The 24,175-nt window shown below is 41.2% G+C and overlaps 3 protein-coding genes across 6 annotated transcripts in view; 2 read left to right on the top strand and 1 right to left on the bottom strand.

The window, feature by feature from the left end:
* The first annotated feature begins 253 nt into the window (after nucleotides 1-253).
* TTI2 (TELO2 interacting protein 2) lies at nucleotides 254-10,586 on the top strand. 3 transcript variants are annotated; one of them, XM_045055348.1, is made up of 8 exons: nucleotides 261-1,306; nucleotides 2,425-2,611; nucleotides 3,174-3,266; nucleotides 5,401-5,588; nucleotides 5,666-5,809; nucleotides 7,548-7,710; nucleotides 8,600-8,782; nucleotides 10,395-10,586. In XM_045055348.1, exons 1-7 carry the CDS (start codon nucleotides 663-665, stop codon nucleotides 8,702-8,704), a joined length of 1,524 nt encoding a protein of 507 aa, XP_044911283.1. In that variant the 5' UTR covers nucleotides 261-662; the 3' UTR covers nucleotides 8,705-8,782; nucleotides 10,395-10,586. The 3 variants fall into 3 exon arrangements, with proteins under 3 accessions (XP_044911284.1, XP_044911285.1, XP_044911283.1); XM_045055349.1 differs by lacking the exon at nucleotides 10,395-10,586 and having other exon boundaries at nucleotides 254-1,306; nucleotides 8,361-8,743; XM_045055350.1 differs by lacking the exon at nucleotides 3,174-3,266 and having other exon boundaries at nucleotides 255-1,306.
* Nucleotides 9,119-19,402, bottom strand: MAK16 (MAK16 homolog). Its single transcript, XM_003984669.5, has 10 exons — nucleotides 19,269-19,402; nucleotides 16,508-16,557; nucleotides 16,306-16,415; nucleotides 16,135-16,199; nucleotides 15,792-15,943; nucleotides 14,518-14,572; nucleotides 11,177-11,251; nucleotides 10,372-10,476; nucleotides 9,593-9,658; nucleotides 9,119-9,425 (listed from the first exon to the last, which is right to left on the bottom strand). Exons 1-10 carry the CDS (start codon nucleotides 19,281-19,283, stop codon nucleotides 9,231-9,233), a joined length of 888 nt encoding a protein of 295 aa, XP_003984718.1. The 5' UTR covers nucleotides 19,284-19,402; the 3' UTR covers nucleotides 9,119-9,230.
* A 3,647-nt stretch (nucleotides 19,403-23,049) lies between these two features.
* The window catches only part of FUT10 (fucosyltransferase 10), an 87,723-nt gene continuing 86,597 nt past the window's right edge, over nucleotides 23,050-24,175 (top strand). For both annotated transcript variants that reach the window (XM_003984668.6, XR_006596425.1), the window contains exon 1: nucleotides 23,050-23,824. The gene's annotated coding sequence lies outside the window, so the exon portion shown is untranslated. The remainder of the gene's footprint in view (nucleotides 23,825-24,175) is intronic.

Raw genomic sequence — 24,175 nt, 5'->3', positions numbered from 1 at the left:
ACATACATAGTACTTATACACTCAGTCTCAACCGTAAAATCCTGTACACTTTTCAGACATTATCGATGTTCTTCTTTTGTTCCTACCTTACTAAATGGAAACAGAAACAAAACTAGCAAGAGGATCCATCTATGCAAATTTTTCGCCCAAACACCACCTTTTCTGGAACCCGATTCTCTGTTGCTTTACGACAGTAGGTCGTGAAATGACGAAGTGTTGCCTCAATATCAGCGGAAGCTAGCTTTGTGCTTTGCGGCAGCGAGGATAGCTAGGTCCGGATCCTGATGGGCACAGGGCGTGCGGGAAGGTCTGGAGGTGCCCGTGGAGGTGTTCTGCTCATACTTTAGGGGGTTATTTCTTAAACTCTTAGGGTTTTGTTTTTGTTTTTAATCATCCGTTGGGAGTCTGAGATTCTCTTACTCCCAGAGAGGCTCCTTTCCCTTTCTTGCACCTTTTCCTCTACAGACTTTACTTTTATTATGCTGGTTAGACTCTTGGTCCTCCGTCCCCCGGACGTCTTGCCGTTTTATTTGGCTTTAGTTGTTTTCTTCGGGAGAATTCCAGCATCCGAGTGATCTTTCTCTAGCAGACCCCCCACCCCCACCTTGCCTCCATCTTGGTTCTCTGGGGGAGACCAGCTCATCACTGCCGCAGTCCGAGAAATGGAGCATGACCGCTCTCGGGAATCCCCATCGCGGGAAGGCAGTTCCTTGCCGGGAGAGTGGCCTTCCTCGGCCCTCGGACAGTCCTTCTCCCAGATTTTGCACCGCCTTACCAGCCAGGAGTCCCGACGGGGCAAGGGCAAAAGTGCAGTTCAGGACCTCGGTGCTCTCATAGAAGCCACAGAACGCGATCAGTTTTTTGAGGGGAGTGGCACATCGCTCCACGGAATGCCCGAAGTGCTGGGGCAGGTGGCAAAAGCCCTGGAGAAGTATGCAGCCCCACCCAAGGAGCAGGAAGGTAGAGGTCATGGTTACTCTGAAGTGGCCGAGAAAGCGGCAGCAGTTGGCTTAGTGTTTCTTAAACTCTTGGGGAAATTTGAGGCGGCCAAGAATTCCTTGGTTTGCCCTAAGTGGAAGACAGGCCTACGTGACTTGGCAGGACCCATCTATATTTTTGCGGTCACACACAGCTTGGAGCAACCATGGACCAGCCCAAGATCCCATGACGTTGCTGGAGAGGTGCTCGCCTTACTCCTTCAAGTTACTGAGTGTGGTTCTGTGGCAGGATTTCTGCACGGAGAAAATGAAGATGAGAAAGGGAGATTTATTTTAATAATGGAGCTTCTTAAACCCGATTTGAATAAGTGAGTATTCTTGTTGAGAGAGCTACTTACTTGAGCTTCAGCCTAACGTTTTAGAATGTTAGAGCTCAAAGAAACTTGAGTTTCTTCATCAATAAGAGAAAGGTGTTGTAATAGGAGATTTCTTAAGGCCCAGAAAGGTTGTGATTTGCTATAAATGACATTAGACATTGGCAAATTCTACATTAGAGCCCCGGTCTTCAGACTCCCCATTTTCTAGTGCTCTTTGCCATCCTCCTGACAACTGCCCTTGGCATTGGAAGTTCTGTCCAAATTATTTATACTGAACTTTCTTCAGTTAGGCGAGAATGGGATTTGGAGAGGATTTAAACTTAAGTGGTTTGAATTTAAACCCCGGGGATCTTGAAACTCATCAACAGTTATTAGATAAGGATGGTTATTAGATATGGAAGCAGTGTTTGGGATGAAAAACACCCTATAGATTGCTGTTAGCTAAAGTGTTTTCTGTCAGTTCTACCTGCGATTTTGTTAGTATTTGTAACATCATTGTGATGAGAGAAAAAATGTGTACATAACTCTCACTTACCAGGAACTTGGAGTTCAAAGGCTTGGTTTGGAGGTAGTCTGGTACTTCTTTTTATTGCTTCTGAGTAGAACCAGGTCAGAGGGCTTCTCTGAACCTGTTTCATTTTTTTGTAATATAAAGATAATATTATCTATTACAGAGTTATTTTGAAGGTTAGTTGAGTAAAGTGTGTAAACCCACTTTATAAGTTGTAAATTGCTGTTCAAATATTGACTCATTTACTCCCTTACAATAATTATAGTGATGCTTGAAGACATTTCCTTTACTTCTCTCGCGTGTCAGCACGTCTCCTCTGTAACCACCCACAGATTCTTTACAAGCTGTTGGTTATAAATGGATCCTTCTCATTGGATTAGCTTTAGACCCAGAGCCCTGGGTGATTATTAAATGTATTTAGTGTAAGTTATTTTGATTTAGTATGCGTAACATCAAGAGATATCTTATGGGGTATGTATTTTTTTCAAGGGCAAGATAATACTTTATTTAGCTTGAAGAGTTTAATTTTTTTTTTTTTTTTTTTTTGCTAGCTAACACTGTATCACTTTACTTCCTGTGGTTTCACATTTCCATATAGAGAATCCTGGAAGAATAACCCTGCCACAAAACATGTTTTCTCATGGACTCTGCAGCAGGTCTCTCGACCCTGGCTGAACCAACATCTGGAGAGGATACTTCCCCCATCGCTGCTCATCTCGGATGACTATCAAACAGAGAACAAAATACTGGGTGTCCACTGCCTCCGTCACATCGTGCTTAATGTGGTGAGCGACCTCTGCACTTTGTCATCTGTGTTGATGGGACAGACTGAGTCATAATATCACTATTCTTGCCTTTTCATATTTCCTATTAACTTTCCATTAATGCCGTTACGTGAAAAAAAATCACTTCTTTATATTTTTTCTTTATATTTTCCTTCTGCCAGCCTAGTAGATTGTGTCTCGTAGGTAATATGTGGAAGACACCTGGGCCATGCTCACGCGTGTCAAAATGAATAACCAGACCTTGAGTAATTAACAGTTGACTTTCAAGGAGCAAAAGAATCGGAAACTGAAAGGGATTACACCCAAATGCGCAAGCTGTTACTCAAGGAAACTTTTTTTTTTTTTCCCCCCTCTTAACTATGTGTTGTGGAGCTTTTAAAAAAGTATACACAGAAGTAGAGGGTGCTGTTCTGGGCCCATCACCCTTCCACTGCACCACTTTGCCGAGAGTGCTATTATGAATCCTCTGGTGTAATAGACCCACGTACCCGTAATTCAAGTTCGAAAATCATCCATGGTTTGGCACCGTTGGGAAGCTTTTAACGGGGTAATTTGCTTGCAGCCAGCTGCTGATTTGCTCCAGTATAACAGAGCCCAGGTCCTCTACCACGCCCTTTTCAACCACCTGTACACACCGGAGTACCGCCTCATCCAGGTAACCCTACGATTTGTTTATTGGCTGTGAGTCTCAGTTCTCAAATTCGAGGAGAAGGTGGCATTGTGCGAATAAGAATAGTTGAGCCCTTTTCCTCTCTTGGAAAATGAGGATGATAACTAAGTCAGGGCCAACTTGAAAATAAAGAGGTAGCAAATGACTCGTGAAAATGTCTCAATACTGAGCAGGCATCCACATTGCTGAGTCTCCACAGAAAAGCCAGTGTTTTATCTTCATCTGGGTCAGTTACACATTATTTGAGGGTGGCTTTATGTGTGAAAAGTTCTGTTTTACTAATCTTAAGTGTTCTTCTCTGCTCCTCTCTGTGAACTCACAGTTGAAACTCTAACTTGTAGGTTAGATGTTCCAGTGCCATTCTTTCATCCAATACACATTAAATACCTACTGTGTGCTAGTAACCACTGTCTGTTCCAAGAATGAATGAATCAAATCAATGAATCTTAAAGCCTTTCTGGCTTTAAGAAACCCTTTGAGGGGTGCCTGGGTGGCTCAGTCGGTTGAGCGACCGACTTCGGCTCAGGTCATGATCTCGCGGTCTGTGAGTTCGAGCCCCGCGTTGGGCTCTGTGCTGACAGCTCAGAGCCTGGAGCCTGCTTCGGATTCTGTCTCTCCCTCTCCTTCTGCCCCCCCCCCCTCCCAACTCACGCTCTGCCTCTCTCTGTGTCAAAAATAAATAAACATTAAAAAAATTAAAAAGAAACCCTTTGGAAAGACACGTAAATAAATGAGTATTTTTACATGTCTACAGTGCAGAGTGATAAATCTATTAAAAGACATTTGTATAAAGGGCAGCACATGTCCAGCAAAAGGCAGTTAACCAGGTTTGGTGGTGTTGGGATGGTTTTAGGATTTGGGAAGGAGGTGATATTTGACGGATGAATAGAACTTTCTTAGAATGGGAGAACATTCTGAAGACAGAGAAAAGAAGTTACATAAAATCAGAGGTGGAAATAACCTTTTTTGTGCCTGCCCTCCCTTCCCTTGTTCCCCTGCCACCTTTCATTTTAAATATTAATTTAGGTATTAAATTGAGGATCCAGGTACTAAGAGCCAAAAGTTTAGGGCTCTTTAGATGGTGGTTTAAAAACAAAACAAAACTCATAGAAAAACCAAAAATCTCAGGAGAGCTAGAAGGGACTGCCTTGACACAAACTTCAGACAGGGTAGGTCAAACTGGACACAGATGAGGACCATCTTAGATTCTGTTCAGGAGTGGTTTTACTGTAAGTACGTATAACTACTGCTTCAACTTATTTAATGGCAATGGACTTAGACTCCTAAAATTTGGGTTAAAGTCTGGGGCGCCTGGGTGGCTCAGTCAGTTGAGCATCCAGCTCTTGATTTCGGCTCAGGTCATGATCTCACAGTTCGGGATTCTCTCTTGCTCTCTCTCTAACCCTCCCCTCCTCAGGCTCTCTCAAAATAAATAAATAAACATGAAAAAAAAATTAATTTGGGTTAGTCCCAGGTGTGCTCATGAAGTCCCATTTCATAGCTTAGCAAAGAACAGTCTTGAGTAGATGTTAACTTGTTTGGAGATAACGTAAAACAAATTTGAAAATATAAAGTAAGGGGTGCCTGGGTGGCTCAGTTGGTTAAGTGTCCAACTTGGCTCAGCTCGTGATCTTAGTTCATGAGTTCAAGCCCCACATCGGGCTCTGTGCCAACAGCTCAGAGCCTGCAGCCTGCTTCAGATTCTGTCTCTTTCCCTCTGCGCCTTCCCTGCTTATACTCTCTCAAAAATATACACTAAAAAAAAAAGAAAAAGAATATAAAGTAACATACACTTGGGGTGCCTGGGTGGCTCAGTCAGTTAAACATCTGACTTTTGATTTTGGCTCAGGTCATGATTTCACGATTTGGGAGTTCCAAGCCCATGTTGGGCTCTGCACTGATAGCGCAGAGCCTGCTTGGGATTCTGCCCCTCTCTCTCTGCCCTCCCCCACTCATGCGCTCTCTCAAAAAAAAAACATTAAAAATAATATACACTTCCTGTGTTTTTACTAGTATCTTTCAGAATTCTATGTGGACCCCACGGACAGATTAATAAGGGTGCTAGACGAGTCAGTGAATGCAAATGAACGAACTCTTCTTTTCTGTTACTTCCTCCTAGGCTGTGCTCTCGTGTCTGCTGGACTTCTTCCCCGTCTTGGAGAAAGGCCTGCACTGGAAGGGAGGTGGGGCTCGACCCACCACACACTGTGACGAGGTGCTGCAGTTGATCCTGACCCACATGGAGCCAGAGCACCGCCTTCTCTTACGTAGGACCTATGCAAGAAACCTGCCAGCGTTTGTGAAGAGGCGAGTGCCCGGCCGCTGGTCTGGCCGCACCCCTCAAGTTCATCCCTGTGGTGCCACATCTTCTCTTCCCTTTTCAGGTTGGGGATCCTAACTGTCCGGCACTTGAAGAGGCTGGAGCGAGTCATCATCAGCTACCTGGAGGTTTACGATGGGCCAGAGGAGGAGGCTAGACTGAAGACACTGGAAACCTTAAAACTTCTCATGCAGTACACTTGGCCCAGGTAAAACAGCCAAGCAGGCAGGTGGGCCAAGAGGGACAAAACTCAGCCAGTTTTCACTTCAGAACTTGTCCAGGTATACTTTCAGTACAAAGTATTAAGGACAGGCCTGTTTTTACATTGCTATTGAATTTTGAACTGAAGTTGCATTGAAAAGATAAAATACACCCATTGTTACTTCAGGTGTATATCCCTCAATTTATAATGCATATTAGAATTTCAGAGTCCACTTAGAAGTGCTGTAATAGACATGCTTAACTTTGTTCACCCTAAGGTTTTTGAAATCTAATTGAGAACAGAGAACTTCATAGTTCATTACTCATACTCATAGTTTATAGCTCAGTACTGAACATGTGTGGAGCAGTGACCAGGAGAATACTGAGAATATCTTTGCTTAGAAAGCATTCCAACTCTGGCTTGAGGTGGTGTCAGGAACAATAAAGTGGAAGGGAAACATGTTAAGTCAGCAAAATACTTCTTGCATCAACAAAGTTTAATTCAGCTGGAGTCCAGTGCTCTAACATCTGTATCTGTTCTGAACCACAGTACTCTCATTTCCTTAGGATGTACCCGACCTTTTCCCTTAGTTACATCTGGAACTGGACTGCCTTGGTTTACTTACAGGCTTTCTCCTCCACTGAACTGTAACACCACTACTTTGGTATATTGAGTATATGAAAGTTTAACCAGTACCTGGTTCTTAAATACACAAATATTTGAAGAATGAATAGACTAAAATAGACTGAATAGATGGATGAAAGAAATTGAATCCAGTTAACATTGGCAGGTCTTTAAAGAGCAGAGACTAAGCTTCCAAGTCGGGATTGGCAAGCCCAAGTAGGAAGGTGAGAAAATCAGTGCCCTGTATGGCACGAGGGGGGGCTGGGGAGTGGGAAACAGCAGGTTTTATGTTGACGATAGGTGGAGGACTGAGCAGCAAACAGTATAGGAAATCGTTAAGTACTTACTAGATCAAGGGATGTAAACTTGTATTCTCCCAGTCACATTTCTGTCCAGAGATACGGTTTACTGTGGATATTTGTGCACTACAAGTTCCATTATTGTTCAGCTTCCATTAAGGCTTTTAAGGTTTTTTTGTTTTGTTTTGTTTTTTTATTGTAAGAAAAACTATATACAGTTTGCCATTTAAAATGGACTCAGTGGCATTAAGTACCTTCACGATTTTGTACAACCATCACCACTGTCCTTTTCCAGAACTTTTTTTCATCAAAATAAAAACTTTCAAAAATGCTAAGAAGTTGAAGTTAAATGGGCTGGGCTTAACTGAGGGTAAAAGCTAGGATCTGGAATTAAATAACAGAAAATTCTAATTACAATTAGGTCCCAGAAGCCAAGCATATTTCACTTCATTTTAAATTTCCAGGCCTATGACTGTGTAAGTTAAAGGACTGTGGCCCAAAGTAAAAGCCCCTGGTAAGGGGAGATCCCACTTCTCACTTTCCAGGTGGGGTGATTTCCTTACAGTAGAACCAAGCTTCTGGCTTGGCAGGCCAGAGTATGTGTATTGGAGCCATGCTGCAGAAAAAAGGGCTCAAAATGAGTTCAGAAATCTGGAGTCTGGTCTCTAGTTCTGCTTCCAGCTCCCTGGTCTCCTAAGTCATTTAACTTCAGTTCCTTCATTTAGGAAATAAGGGCTTTACAACTTAGATGGCCTTGGAAGTCTCCGTTTCAATATCCTGATTTTAGAGTACGAATGTAACTTTTTTCTTCCTGATTCCAGAGTTTCCTGTAGACGTGTGGTCTTATTGAAGGCTCTCTTGAAACTGATCTGTGATGTAGCAAGGGATCCAAACCTTACACCTGAGCCTGTTAAGAGCGCCTTGTTAGAAGAGGCCACAGATTGCCTGATTCTCCTGGACCACTGTTGTCAAGGACAAGTGAAGGTAAGAGTCTGCAAGCTGGTCCTTAGGAAGCTCCTATGATTGATTATAATTTACTGTTCACATGCCTGACCAAGTCTGTAAATGAACATGCATGGTTCAGGTTTTCACCTGGGAGCCCTCTAACCTTCAATAAAGGCGGATTAACTTATTCAACTTTTAAAGCTATTCAGAGGTATTTAGGTCAAAAGGCAAGAGGCTCAGGAGATGTCTCTGGGGTGAGGATAGAAAATGGGCAAAAGACTAAGAGTTCTTAAAATTTAAGTTCTGTTATATCTGATTTTTTTTTTTTAAGGATGAAATAATGAGCTATAAGCCACCAAGAAGTAATAATATAGAGTAATTCAGATCCCAGAAATGTTTCCAGTTTTTCCAGGGCACCTGTATTTTTATTTATCCTTACTTTTCCACATGGGAATTCTTTAGTTTCACATGCCACAAAAGTTAACTTGTCATAGCCAAAGCATATAATGGCTGTGTGTATATTTACATATATTTATAAACTATTGCCTCATTTCTTATCCCACTTAGAAATCTTCAGGTTATAAAGCAGCATGAAAAAAATTCATATCCTAACAATATTTATAGAGTATTGTTTGTTGTGTTATCAGTTTATTCAAATTACTTCGTACTGGCTCTTTAATCTCTGGCAGTTTTCAAGTCCTGGATCCAATCTAATTTGCATCGGCTGGGATCAGTCTGCTGCTTCCTGAGCCAGCAGGACATCTGCCTACATGCCAACACAGCTTTTAAAGTTACACCTGTTCCATGAACTGTTCCCTAGTCTCATCCATTCTTTCTCTTTGAACATGGTACCGAGAAACAAGAACCGAGGTAAAAGGAACAGAAGTATCAATTAAAAAGAAAAAGCCTGTTTGGTTTCATATTTCAGGGTCTCCTGGTCAAAATTCTCCAAAGCTGTGAAGACACCAAGGTGGTGAACTGTATCAGAAAAGTCCAGCAGGTTTCTGAAGGCACGCCTTACGATGGAACTTAAGATTTGTCTTACTTTCCTAAAACAGGAAGACTTTTCTTCTTGTTCCAACTGTATACATGGAATCATTTAAGAAAAAAGGTATTTTTACACTCAACAGTGTAACTTAGTTCTTTTTCCTTCTTTTATTCCCACAGAAGTAGGGAAAGGAGAACAAGAAAAAACTGAAATCTGAACATTTCTAAATAAAGTTGAGGGGGGGTGGGGGAGAAGGATACCAAGGAAAACAGGTGGGTAGCATTTACAATTTAGAAATATTTACACCCACAGATTCATCTGTTAAGCTTCTTGGGCTCAAGCTGTTACTTCAAAACATATGCCAACACTATAAAAATACTCTGTTCACAACTTAAGGCTTTCTCCACTCCCAGATTTCCTTGCCCCACAGAAGCAGCATAAATATTAAAGACACAAATATTGTGTGAAATACTGTATGAAAGAGCAAAACCTGGAGGTATATACATAGTTAAGGTAAAAGAAAGGAGGATACTGAAAATGTTCAGTCCTGTTGCAGATGTCTGAAGGGAAGTCATGTGGTTTTGGCCTTGGCCACAGGCTCTGTCTCCTGCTCATACTCTATCTCTACGTAGGCTCGTTTCCTCCGCAAAGGTCCTTTCAAGGGTGTTTTGCCTTTATGTTTGGCATCAAGGGCCTTTTCTTCTTCCTCACTGGAGGATTTATCATCCTGATCTTCATCACTACTGGCATCCAGCTTATCCATATCCTGATAGGGAGAGAGGGAAAAAAAGAGAGAAAATGCTAGATGCATCTCCCAAACTCCTTTCATCGTCCTCTCAATTTAGAACTAGGCAATTTATCTGCCTCTGTGTGTGTTCAGAAACGTTCTGTTCTCTGAAGGTCATAGGTCAATTTTTTGCCCATAAATCTCACCTCAAAATCACTTATGTCACTCTCATCCACCTCATCATCTTCCACAAACTCTCTCTTTCCCACATCCTAAAACAAAAACATAACTGTTAAGTTGAAAATACAGAATGAAAATTCAGCTCACACATCTAATTCTATTCTTTGATAAGTGCAACAGTCACAAACAGAATCATAGTCTACTTACTTAGTCCCAACCAAAATCTAATTATTTCCAAGTTTAATACTTCTGAATTAAAACATTTTAGGGACATCAATTCTCATGCCTAATACAAATCATTAGATCATTTTAATTTGCTAAAAAAAAAAAAAGTACATTAGGCTTTACAAACACTTAAATCTATTAATTTCAAATATCAAAAAAGGGTCACTACTAGGAAAAGTACACCTATGTGCCTGTATGAGCGCACCATGTGATTAGCAATTACCTGCTAAATCTGGCCTTTTTCTAAAAGACTATCACTCAAGTACCTCCCCTATATTAATAGTGAAATTAAATCCTGTATAAATTTTAGGTTCCTGAATGGTATATTCTGTCAGCTGATGAGGATTCATTTGTCCCCTTGCAGGAAAAATCTCAGAATGCCAATAAGTAAGATTAAAATCCAACGTGTTAATAGTTTGTTGACTGAACTAAAATTAATCTCATGATAGAAAAAAAAGGACCAAATAATTATTTTTGGGTAGGGGAGTGAAAATGCTGTTCTGTCACTCAAGTACATATAAAGAGATCTAGGTCTACAGGTTACTGCTTTAGGAAGCACAAACGAACAAACAAGGCTTACTTCTTCATCATCTTTTTCCTCAGCATCTGAAGAGTCACTCTCTGCCTCCTGCTGTTCCAGGGCCTTGTCGAAGGCATGAATGGGGAAGTTGTAGATGTCGCCATACTGAAGAACATAAATACAGACTGGCTTTAACAACATCTGGATTTTACACTTGAAGTCCACTGTCCGATGACATACTGTTTTCTCCTCAGTGATTAAATGAGAATACTTAATGTGATGGATAATAATTTTTCTATATTAATTTCAAGCCTAGAGCCAACAGTGTCTTTACAAGCCCATTTCTGACATTTAAGTAATCAGTGGTTAATACCAAACACTATAAACTTGGTAGTTTATAAAATCAGTGGGTTAGAACAAATGTAAATTTGCTGATAGGAAATAATACGGGAAAAATAAGTTCTATCCGTTTTGTCTCATAAATGACACTAATTTTTAAGAAGATTTAACTCCTTTTAAAGAACCTTAGACTAGGGTAATATGCAGGAGGATCAGAACTGCATGCCTTTTCTTATCTAGAGCTCTGAAACCATTGCGTCAGGAACAGGAGTTCACAGTATGGTGCAAAGGGAAAGGTCTCTTTGCTGGATGGAACATCAAGGGTAACCAGGGCACCTTTCGTGTTCATGTTCACGAACTAAGACGGGGAAGCCAAGGCCTGTATATTTGTTCTATTCCAGGAACAAAATCAAGGTGAAGATCTTTCTAGCATCTTTGAAAGTAAAACACACTTCCCACTATTTCCTAGCATGATGTTACTGCCTAAAAAGTGAAATTTATATCCCAAACTTCCTAGCTTTCTCACCGTATCTTGTTTCAGTCGCTCCAGCAATTCCTTTTCAATGGCATTGTCCAGCTGAGCAGCTATTAATGCCTTTTCCTGTAACAGAAAAATTTGAGTAAACCCATTTACTTCCTTAGTACTCATATTTCAGCCTGTAGAAGTAAAAAAAAAAAAAAAAATTTATTTCAAAAAAAAAAAATTACTTTTTTTTCCCCTCTTGCATTAAAAAAAAATCACATACCACGATCAAGTGGGATTTATTCCCAGGATGCAAGAGTGGTTCCACATTCACAAAATAACATGATACATACGTATCATTAGGAGAAACGATAAAAACCATATTATCATTTCAATAGATGCAGAAAAAGCATTTGACAGAGTACAGCAACCATTCGTGATAAAAACCCTCTGCAAACTAGGTCTAGAGGGAACATATCTCAACATAATAAAGGCCTTATTTGAAAAACACACAGCCAACATCATCATCAATGGGGAAAAACAGAGCTTTTCCCGTAAGGTCAGGAACAAGGCAAGGATGTCCACTCTCACCACTTTTATTCAATATAGTGCTAGAAGTCCTAGCCACAGCCATCAGACAACAGAAAGAAATAAAAGGCAAACCAAATTGGTAAGGAAGAAGTAAAATTCTCATTATATGCAAATGACATGACACTGTATATATAGAAAACCCTGAAGGCTCCACCAAAAAACTACTAGAACTCATCAATGAATTCGGTAAAGTCACAGGATACAAAATCAATGTACAGAAATCTGTTGCATTCCTATACACTAACAATGAAGCGGCAGAAAGTAAAATTAAGAAAACAATCTCATTTACAATTACATCAAAAATGATAAAATATCTAGGAATAAACTTAACCAAAGAGATGAAAGACCTGTATTCTGAAAACTATAAAACACTGATAAATTCAAGATGATGCAAAAAAATGGAAAGACTCATGGGGCTGGAAGAGCAAATCTTGTTAAAATGTCCCTACACCAAAGCAATCTACACATTTAATGCAATTTCTATCAAAATACCAATAGCATTTTTCACAGAACTAGAACAATTAATAAAACCACAGAAGACCCCAAACAGGCAAAGCAATGTTGAACAAGAAAAAACTGAAGGTATCACAATTCCAGATTTCAAGTTATATTACCAAGCAGTAGTAATTAAAACAGTATGGTACTGGCATAAAAATAGACACATAAGGGGCGCCTGGGTGGCTCAGTCGGTTAAGCGTCTGACTTCGACTCAGGTCACGATCTCGCGGTCCGTGAGTTCGAGCCCTGCGTCGGGCTCTGGGCTGATGGCTCAGAGCCTGGAGCCTGCTTCAGATTCTGTGTCTCCCTCTCTCTCTGCCCCTCCCTCATTCATGCTCTCTGTCTCAAAAATAAACGTCAAAAAAAATTTTTTTTTAAAAATTAAAAAAAAATAGACACATAAATCAATGGAATAAAACAGAAAACCCAGAAAAAAGTTTATAATTATATCATCAATTAATCTTTGACAAAGGAGAATTAAAATATTCAACAGGAAAAAGTCTCTTCAACAACACTGTTGGGAAAACCGGAGAGCCACAGGCAAAAGAATGAAATTGGACCCCTTCCTTTCACCATACACACAAAAATAAACTCAAAATGGATTAAAGACCTAAATATGAGACCCAAACCATAAAAATCCTTGAAGAGAGAACAGGTGGTAATCTCTGACATTGGCCATAGCAACATTTTTCTAGTTATGTCTCCTGAGGCAAATACATGCAAAAATAAATTATTGAGGTTATATTAAAATATTTCTGTACAGCAAAGGAAACAAAAAAACTAAAATGCAACCTACTCAATGGCAGAAAATATCTGCAAATGACATATCTGATAAAGGGTTAGTATGTAAAGAACTGATACTACTCAATACCCAAAAACAATCCAATTTAAAAATGGGCAGGGGCACCTGGATGGCTCAGTTGGTTCCGTGTCCGACTTCAGCTCAGGTCATGACTCATGGTTCGTGGGTTTGAGCCCAGCATTGGGCTCTGCACTGGCAGTGCGGAGCCTCCTCGGGATTCTCTCTCTCTCCCTCTGCCCCTCCCCCCAACTTGCATGCGAACACACACACACACACACACACACACACACACACACTCTCTCTCTCTCTCAAAATAAACTTTAAAAAAAAAATAAAAATGGGCAGAAGACATGAACAGACATTTCATCAAAGATACCAGATGGCCAAAAGACACGTGAAAAGATGCTCAACATCACTCATCAGGGAAATGCAAATCAAAACCACAATGAGGTATCACCTCACACCTGTCAGAATGGCTAAAATCAAAAACACAAGAAACATCAAGTGTTGGTGAGGATGTGGAGAAAAAGAAACCCGTTTGCACCGTCGGTGGGAATGCAAACCGGTGTAGCTGTTGTAGGAAACAGTATGGGAGAGCCCTCAAAAAGTTAAAAACGGAACTACACTACAATACAGGCAATGCACTACTGGTATTTACCCCCAAAAATGAAAACACTAATTCAAAGGGTTACACACACCCTTCTGTTTATGCCAGCATTATTTACAATAGCCAAAATATGGGAGCAGCCCAAGTGTACATCGATTGATGAATGGATAAAGAGAAAGTGGTATTTAAAGAAACAAAACAAGGAAAAAAAAAAAAGCCAAACAGATCCTTAACTATACAAAACTGATGGTTACCAGAGGGGACGTGGGTTGGGGGGAATGGGGGAAAGAGGGAATGGGAATTAGAGAGTACATTTACCATGGAAAAAAAAAGAAAAAAGAATGCTCAAACCCTGCTTTGAGTAGTATGCAATGTATAAGATTAACAACATACCAAAATTCTGATTTCTCTCTCTTTTAATGTTTGCTTTTGAGAGAGACAGACAGAATGTGAGCAGGGGAGGGGCAGAGAGGGAGACACAGAATCTGAAGTGGGCTCCAGGCTCCAAGCTGTCAGCACAGAGCCTGATGCAGCGCTCGAACTCACAGACCTCAAGATTATGACCAGAGCCAAAGTTGGACACTTACCTGACTGAGCCACCCAGGTGTCCCCCAAAATTCTGATTTCTAAAATACTTAACTTCAAGAATCTCAGACAAGGTACTTCTCTGTTCTCCATTAAATATATCTCCAAGAACCCTTATTTTAACCTGCCCTGAAAATCATAATCTTAAAATACGAATATCCAATATCTTATGCAACTAATACTGTTATCTATTAGCGAACCATTACCCAAGGCCCAAACAGTTCACAGGAAATGGTGACTGAATCTTTCTCATGATCCCTGCCTATAGAGTCCTACCCTGAATGAGATACAGAAGCTATGAATACAAGAAGGGTAAGTTACCTCTCTTCTTTTTTCCCTCCGCTCCACCTTCTTACTCAAGGGAACAAGCTTCCTCCTATGGAAAATAAAACACATTATCAGAAAACCCAAGGGCATGTTTTGTGTGTTCCTTTAAAAAAATGAGAAAATAGGAATGGAGTTGATTTTGCAGGGCTCAGCTCAATATAGCTAACATTATATACCTGTAATTCCCTAAGTAGTTAATACTACAAGTCACACATTTTTACACATATTTTTATGCTTATTTTACTTTTTGTTTTCTTTGAGCATTCTGAGACTTCTGAGGGCACTCACCATGCTTCATGATTAATGCTTCAGTTAACTAAAATAAAGAATTTTCTGTAGGGATGCTTGGGTGGCTCAGTCGGGTAAGTGTCTCACTTTGACTCGGGTCACAATCTCCCGTGAGTTCAAGCCCCGCATGGGGCTCACTACTGTCAGTGCAGGGCCTGCTTCGGGTCTTCTGTCCCCCGCCCCTCTCTCTGCTCCCCCCCTGACCCCCAACTATCGCACTCTCTCTCTCAAAAACAAACATAAAAAAAAAAAATTGTCTGTAGAAGACTGCCACCTTTAGCTTTCTCTGCAGGTCACAACGAAAAAGTATTAGGACCTAGCACTCCTTAGTAAGATATCCAATTAATTCCATGGATTTCATATCACTTTTTAAAATTAATTTTCGGTGAACCCAGAGTAAAGTTCTGACATTCTTATTTATCCCCATTTTTTAGGTCATTGTTAAATCCCTAATTTTATGATTGTGTCAAGGAGTTATACAATTTCCTGAAGCTGATTTTCAGACAGGGAGGAGATCATCAAGTTCTACTATATTGTTTTTTATTTTTGTTTATTTTAAGTTTATTTTTATTTATTTTGAGAGAGAGCGCAAGCGAACACGTATGTGCGAGCAGGGGAAAGACAGAGAGAGGGAGAAAGAGAGAATCCCAAGCAGACTCTGCCCTGTCAGCATGCAGCCCGACATGGGGCTTGATCCCACAAACCGAGAGATCATGACCAGAGCGGAAATCAAAATTCAGATGCTTAACCAACTGAACTACCCAGGTGCCCCCCCGACCCCCACACTGTTTTTTAAACAGATCAAAGGGCACAACTTTAATCAGAGGTAAACTTTCTTTGTAGCATATCATACAAGGTTACCTGAAACTGAATTTAGTAAGAACCATTACTAGACATTTCAGAGTCTCTCCATAAAATGATCCAAGGAAAGACAGACTTAAAAAAAATACACATAATAGATGAATGATCTAAATACTTACTGTCGCTTTAATGTAAGTTTTCTAATTCGAATTAGGTACTGGGTGATCTTGGTGAATCTCTGCTTACACTTGTGTCGAATGAAACGGGGCCAATAAATTAGATTTTCATCTATTTGCTCCAGTGCTCTCTCATAGTTTTTATGAAGCCGGACCTATAAACAGAAAAAGAAAGCTTGAAGAGTGAGGGTAAATGACTAGGTGGGCCTTCACTGCTATGATACCCAGGGGCCTAATGAGGTTGGCTTCAAAAGTTTAATGTAGCTATGGTCAAGGAAGACAGAAAAGCATGTGGCAGTTTTGTTATTGATCAAGGGTCACTGTCATTTTATGTCCTAAGTCTTACCCGTTCCCAGAGCCGCCTAGGAAAAGCTGCTCGTTCTATAACCTTCATATACAAGTAGCACTGTCCTGCAAGGTAAGGTAAATACCGTTAATATTACTTACAGAGAGACGAAAGAATATCCTTTTAAAAGCTGTTGGCTAGTTCTCATGGAAGTTCAAACTAAGGAGTTACCTTTCTCTTCTTTGATAGTGGCATACTGACTGTTTGCCAGGGGACAAGACGACCGATTACACAGTCCAGTCAGGCTGTATTCATTTCTGCAAAAACTCTGAGTCTTGGTTCTAGAATGAGAGGGAAAGAGCAAAAATTGTAAGAGGGGTTAACAAGAGGACAGCTGAAGGAATCTTTGCCCAAGTTGCAAATCTAGACTCACCTTATTTTGAAGGAACAAAATTGCTTGTTTCCGAGTGTGTCCCAGATAACCTACAAGACAAGGTAAGAACACATTTCAATTGCTCTGACCCAACAGGTGGGAGTATTAACCCAGGAAAACACAGTGCCCTGGTTTACTTAGGAGGTCTCAAAGGAGTCTTTGAGGAATGAGAGGAGGAAGACATGCTTTGTAAAACAGTTTGATCTGTGGGGGCACCAGGGTGGTTCAGTTGGTGAAGCACTGGACTCTGGATTCCACCTGCTCAGGTCATGTTCTCACGGTTTGTGAGTTCAAGCCTCGCGACAGGCTGTGCTGACGTCACAGAGCCTGCTTGGGATTCTCTCTCACTGTCACCCTCCTCTACTCCTGCTCTTTCTCTCAAAATAAATATTTTAAAAATGTCTGATTTGTTTTCTTTTTATGCAGATTCTTGTAGGGAAAAAAAATACAAATTATCAGTAACCACAACCCCTTCACCCACAGATAAAACTTCATTAGAATTTTGTAAATATTTTCAAATTTTTTCTATATATGCATTCCAGCAACAGTATGCCTATATGTATATTTTTAACAAAAATGAGATACTAATTTTGTGACTTTCTTAATATGTTCATTACCCATTGTAAAAGGCTGCACAGAACTAGATTGTTGGATATATGTACCATAATTTCATCTCATCTGGGCAAAGAAAACCATCTACTACTATCCTCTATTAACTAATGTGTTCTTTATTCATTCAGCATTGATGGTATACTTAATTTATGTAAGGCACTGACAATCCTAAAACCTGACACACAGGAGGCACTCAAGTATTTGCTGAATGAAGTAAGGTAGTGTCCTTAAACAGTTTTACCTCTCTACTTAGGGAGAAAGAAATGTAAACAAAGCATCACAAAGCACTAGTCTAAGTGCCACAAAAGAAGTTTGTAAGAGCCTTTAAGTGGGCTGCCCTGAGGAACTGGGAAAGGCTTTAAAGCAGCTACAGTAGTTAAAGCCTAATACATAAAGAAATGTAAACAAACAACAACGTTTTTGGAATTTTATAGGATGTGTGTTTGGCAGGCGGTGATAGGAAACAGGTAGGAGGAAATGAAACTGGGAAACTAGGAGTTCATTCTGGCTTGTGGCTTTATTTATTATTATTTTTTTTAACGTTTATTTATTTTTGAAGGAGAGAGAGAGACAGAGTGTGAGTGGGGGAGGGGCAGAGAGAGAGACACAGAATCCGAAGAAGGCTCCAGGCTCTGAGCTGTCAGCATAGAGCCCGACAAGGGGCTCGAACTCACAAACTGTGAGATCATGACCTGAGCTGAAGTCGGACGCTTAACCGACTGAGCCACCCAGACGCCCCAGGCTTGTGGCTTTAAATGTCATCTGTAAGTTGATGACTCCCAAGTTGTCATCTCCTGGTCAGACTTCTCACCTGAGCTACAGACTTGTATACACATTTAACTGCCTACTTGACATCTCCACTTAGAAGCCTGAAAGGCCTCATACACATTAACATGTCCACACCCCTTGAAAGAATACTGTGTTCCTTCCCCATCTCCATAAATAAAACCACCAATGAACTATTCGAAATCCTTTGATTTCTCCCTTTTCCTCATCACTGAATCCATCACATAGTCTTTTTGGTTATACTGATAATACAGATCTCAAATGCACCCACTTCTTTTCATCTCCACCATTACAACCTGGGTTGAAACTATTTTCATCATGCTCTAGTTTCCTTGCTCTTATGCTTTCTCTCCTTGAAAAGACTATCACAAAACTAGACAACTTTTCACAAAAGTCAGACGTCATTTCCCATTAAAAGCCCTAAAAGACACTACACGATCTTGTCCCGCAAACACATCTAACTTCATTATCTCTCGCTCTTCCCTGGATTCCTATAGCACAGGTCACATCAATATTCTTTAGTACAGTCCTTCTCTCTTATATCCAGACCTTTGTATTGTACTGTTCCTACTGCCCAGATATTTTGCTTTTCCCTCAGCCCCTCAGTGACGGTTCATTCTCATCTTTTAGATCTCAGCTCAAATGTCTTTTATTCAGAGAAACCTTCCCACAACAGCTTTGTCTGAAGTGGTCTCTCCTAATTACTCTCTCCTTCATCAACTTTGGTCTTCTTTTCACAGTATTATTACACAGTACAATGGTTTTAAATATGTTCACTTGTTTACCATCTGTCTCCTCCACCAGAGTGCTCCAGAAAAGCAGAGGTCTTTTGTCTGGCTTATTAAAAACTAAATCTCCAGTAATTACCACACTGCCTGGCACACAGCGCTTCTGTATTTCCCAGGACTAATTAAATGAACCGAGGATGCTTCCAAAAATTATGACGTGGGCAGACCATGAACAAATGTAAGGAAAATCCTAACACAGGAAAAAAAAGATTATCAAGGAACGTGAACACGGAAGAATGGGATCTGGAAATTTGAAGTCTAAACTTAGCTATACCATCCCCAACCTCACCTCCACCCGCGCCTCCCACGTCCAGAGACACCATAGGCACAGTCCTTCATTGCTGGGCACCAGGGACTGAATAAGCCAACCCTGTGGACTGGCGCTGTTCTGGCCCCTTCACCCCGCTGAGGCAGCGCTGGAGATCCCGGGTAGACACGTGAGAGCCCCACGCTCGGAAACCGGGGTTCCGGCAGCCTCGGTTCCGGAGCGACACGAAGCTAATGGGCCACCTAAGTGTTGCTTCTGATCCCCCTAAAGCAGGAGAACCCAGGTGGCAGAAAAACAGGACACTCACATCATCTGACTGCATAGCGTCGGCAGCTCAGCGTGCAAACCCGGCCAGATCTGGGGGGCAACCATGCTTCTTCCGGAGAATCACTTCCGGAAAGCCTAGTCTCACCTATCGCGAGAATTCTGATTTCCCCGGCTTGCACAGCGCCCCTTGGCGGTCTAGCTTCTGCGCGCATCTCCAAGTCCTGCGCCACGTCCGGACCGTCACCGTGCGTCCCCGCTGCACTGTAGGTCTTGTTCCCGGTCTCACCCTGGGACAGTAAACCCGGCTAGGAGGCCCCTGCCACCCCGCGCAGGAGTCGGTCGAGTCCTGGAGCGCAGAGGCCGAGGTCCATGGGCGCGCCGTGGTCCAAAGCGCGGGTTGTGATTGCCCCTGAGGATTGCCTGTCCCTCGCCGGCCGCCGGGCGTCCTCGGTCTCGGAGTGCGCCCGGGAAAGCGCGGACCGCCTCCCGCCGGTCCTTAGCGCCTGGAGGCCGGGGCTGCGTTGTCTTTACTCCTCCACTAGGCTGGGGAGCTCAAACTCTGTCCTTCTTCACCTGACACCCTGGTTCCCGCGCTCACTCCTCCCTCACTTAACCCCGCAGACACTCTTGTTCTCTTTTGGTGTGGAATTGGGTCCTGACCTTTGAAATTCATGGATTAGATAATATTTAAAAAAAAAAAAAAATCGGAGGACTAACAGCTTTCCCCCGCTTTTTATTTTAATGGGAAAAAGAAAACCTTTATTAGCGCACACCATTTTTCAAAAGAATGTTCAGTTTAACACCCAAAGAGTAAACAAAGGCACAGTCTCAGAATAAGGATGGGCGATTAATTTGCATATCACGGTATAAAATAAGTATATCATAAGTAATGTAATTTTGCTTCATGCTGGTGAGAACTACGAATTAGAGCCACACCATTGGAAAACATTGATTTAGCAGAGGTTTGGGGAACCAAACTTAGGTTATAAAAAACAATTGCTATTTACTAAATATCTTTGGGCAAGTCAGGTAGCCTTTAGCAAATTATCCCATTTGAAAAATGCGGGTATGTGAGGTCTAGAGGTATGTTAAATGCATAGTTTACATTGCTTCATAAAAAAGTTGTGATTGTTCTCATTCACCTACTTGCCTTCCCTGGTTTAAAGACCTAAAGGGCAGTCATATCACACACACACATGCCCTTTTATGTTAGTAAAATCAAGTTTAAAATAATGTGGAAGAGGGGTGCCTGTCTGGCTCAATTGGTAGATTGTGCAACTCTTGATCTCCAGGTCTTGAGTTCAGCCCTACCTTGGGTGTAGAGATTATTGAAAAAATAAATAAAAAGATGAAGCTTCTTAAAAATTAATAGTGATGTGGAAGAAATCCAAAGGTAGACGATACTCACCAGGGTCACCACACCACACCACTACCCAAATTGTTTTAAGTAGGGGAAGTGATATATTTTTCAGTTTGATTTAGAATAACACTCCTTCCCTGCTCACCACCAACAGGTGAACCCAGTGAATAGTTTTTTAAACTGAGCTATAATGGACACATATTAATTTCAGTAGTACAAAATAATGATCGATATATGTATATATTACAAGAGGATCACCACAATAAGCCTAGTTAACATTTGTCACTATATAATTACAATTTTTTTCTAATGATGAGAACTTCAAAGATCTACTCTCTTCACAACTTTCAAATATGCAATATATACTTTTATTTTTAACTGTAATCACCATCTGTAAATTAAATCCCATCATTTTTGTAACTAGAAGTTTGCCTTTGACCCCCCTCACCCATTTCTCTCCCCTTCCCCATTCTGTTCTGTTTCTATGAGCTCTGTTGCCTTTCTGTTTTAGTTTTTTAGATTTCACATGTGAGATCATATGATATTTGTCCTTCTCTGACTTATTTCACTTACCATAATGCCCTCTAGGTCTATTCACATCACAAATGGCAAAATTTCATTTTTAATGGCTGAATAATATTCCACTGTGTATATATACTGCATTTTCTTATCCATTCATCAACTGATAGACATGTAGGTTGTTTCTGTATCTTCAGGTATTATAAATAATGCTGCAATGAACGTAGGGGTGCATACCATTAACACTTCCAACACGTGGGTTTGAATTGCATGGGTCCATTTATATGTGAATTTTTTTTCAATAAAGTATAGTACTGTACACACATTTTTTTTCCCTTAGGATTTTCTTAACATTTTCTTTTTTCTAGCTTAGTTTATGGTAGGAACACAATGTATCATACATACACCAAATATGTGGTGGTGGGGGGGGGTTGGCATGCCCCTACCCCCCACATTGTTGAAGGGCCAACTGTATATCTTTTTTTGAGTTAGTGTTTCACTTTTTTCAGATACCCAGAAGTGGAATTACTGCTTCATATGGTGGTTCTATTTTTAATTTTTTGAGGAGTCTCCATACTGTTCTCCATAGTGACTGTACCAATTACATCCCCACCAGCAGTGCCCAGGAGGTCTTTCTTCTCCACTTCCTAACAAACACTTGCTATTTCTTGTCTTTTTTATACTGGCCTTTTTGACTGGTGTGAGGTGATATCTCCTTGTGGTTTTGGTTATTTCCCCAATGATCAGTGATGTTGGATATTTTTTCCTATGTCTGTTGGCTATCTGGATGTCTTCTTTGGAAAACTGCATATTCAGGTCCTCTGCCCATTTTTTTTAATCCGATTGTTTTTTTGATGTCGAGTTGTAAAAGTTCTTTATGTATTTTGGATATGAACCCCTCATTGGATATATCATTTGCAAATATCTTCTCCCATTCACTACATTGCCCTTTTTGTTGTTGTTGTTGATGGCTTCCTTTGCTGTGCAAAAGCTTTTTATTTTGATGTATTCCCAATCATTTTTGTTTCACTGGCCTCAGGAGACATATGCATAAATATGTTGCTAAGGGCAATGTCCAGGAGATTGCTGCTTATGTTTTCTTTTAGGAGTTTTATGGTTTGGGTCTCATATGTAGGTCTTTAATCCATTTTGAGTTTATTTTTGTGTATGGTGTAAGAAAGCAGTATAGTTTGTTTTTACGTAGCTGTCCATTTTTCCCAACACCATTTATTGAAACAACTCTCTTTGCCCCATTTTATATTCTTGCCTTCTTTGTCATAGATTGATTGACCATATAGTGTGGGCTTATATCTTGGTTCTCTATCCTGTTCCATTGATCTCTGTGGCTGTTTTTATGCTAGTACCATAGTGTTTTAATTACTATAGCTTTTATATAAAAGCTTTTATAGCTTTTATATTACTATAGCTTTTATATCTTGAAATCTGGGATTGTGATACCTCCAGTTTTATTCTTCTTTCTCAAGAATACTTTGGCTATTCGAGGTCTTTTGTGGTTCCATACACATTTTAGGATGGGTGGATGTGTGGTAGTATATAATTGTGTTAATCTGCCTTTCCCTGATGACTAAAGAAATTAAGCATCATTCACATACTTATTGGCCATTCATATTCCTCTTTGTGCTGTATAAGTCTTCGGTTCCTTCCTTCCCAGAGATTTTTATTAGGTTGCTTTTTTGATTTTTTTTCTTATCGTGTTTTAGGCATTCTTGCTATATTCTGGATATGAATTCTTTCTTAGATAAATGTACTGTAAATATCTTCTACTCTGGTTTTTCCTTAAGTGTCTTTTGGTGAACAGAATTTGCTTTCAGTGATATCCAATTTATCAATCTTTTCCTCTGAGTTTGGTGTTTCGTGTGTGTGTGTGTGTGTGTGTGTGTGTGTGTGTGTGTGTGTGTGTGTTTGGTGTTTCTTGAAGCTGATACCATTATTATCAACCAGTTTTTACAGACTAGTTAATTGAGGTTCCTGGCACTGGAGATCTCAGGGCCAGGACTACAGTGAGGCAGGCGCAGGGCAGCAATGACTCTCAGGTTCCTGCAATGTGCCCGGCACTTGTAGGACTCACTGTCTCCTCCTATTTTAAGCCCTAGATGCCTCACTTGCCTCAACCAAGCCTTGGCCCTCCCAAGATCTTCAATTACCTCCCTAGGTTTATCACCTTCCCTGCAGACTAGGGAAAAATAATTTTAAACGGGTTCTCTAAATTTGGGATTCAGTGGCCTGAAGTTAGTTTTCTTTCGCCACTTTTTAAAAACTAAAGATCATCCTGCTCAGTCTACCAAACACTGGTACCTGATTAAATGTATCCCCAGGTCTCTGCTTTGCCTGGCATGTTCTGTTTTCCTGAATAGGTGACTTTGAATTTGCTCCAGTCCTAGCAGAGTTTGAGAAGCAGCAAGTGTCCCGCGACTTACTAAAGAGAATCTCAGGAGTCTTCCAGGAACTTTTTGGGAATGAGGTGGCTCACGAGCGAGGGAGAAGCAGAAACTCCCAGGAACCTCTGTGGACTGGCCTTTAAGCCCGGCAACGGCGAAAACCTGGATGGAGGATCGCTGGGCCTGCGAGCGCGGAAAATGATGCCGCTTTTCCCAAACCTCCTTTCCGAGTCTTCGCCCGATCCCGGGCCGAGCGCAAACTGAAAGTGGAAAGCGGCCGGACTGCCAGCCGCCAGCGAGCCTCCTACCCGGGACGAGGTGAGTGGGAGGCACTGGGTCTTTTCGGGCTGCAACGATACCTGGTGGGGACAGGGTCTTGATGCCCAGAAACAAAAGGAGACTTTTCTGGTGCGCACGGAAGCCGGAACGCATCCGGAGCACACCTCCTCTTTGTGCCCAGAAGGGAGTGTGCGTAAGAGAAAGAGTTGCGTGCTGAAAAAGAATCGAAGTCCGTTTTGGGAAACCTTGGGCAGCGCTTTCCAGAGACACCGCCTGAGATTTAAACCTATCTTGGGCCAAAAAAGCCCAGATGGGAGGCCGGTGACGCGCAGGAGCCCCGGGAAGGCGCGCGGGTCTCCGCCGCGGGCGACTGGGGTATTTCACGTCCCT

Source organism: Felis catus, chromosome B1, assembly GCF_018350175.1.
Source record: "Felis catus isolate Fca126 chromosome B1, F.catus_Fca126_mat1.0, whole genome shotgun sequence".
Classification (NCBI taxonomy): Eukaryota; Metazoa; Chordata; class Mammalia; order Carnivora; family Felidae; genus Felis; species Felis catus.
Note: the sequence above shows the minus strand (reverse complement) of the source record. Positions and strands in the feature narration are given on the sequence as shown.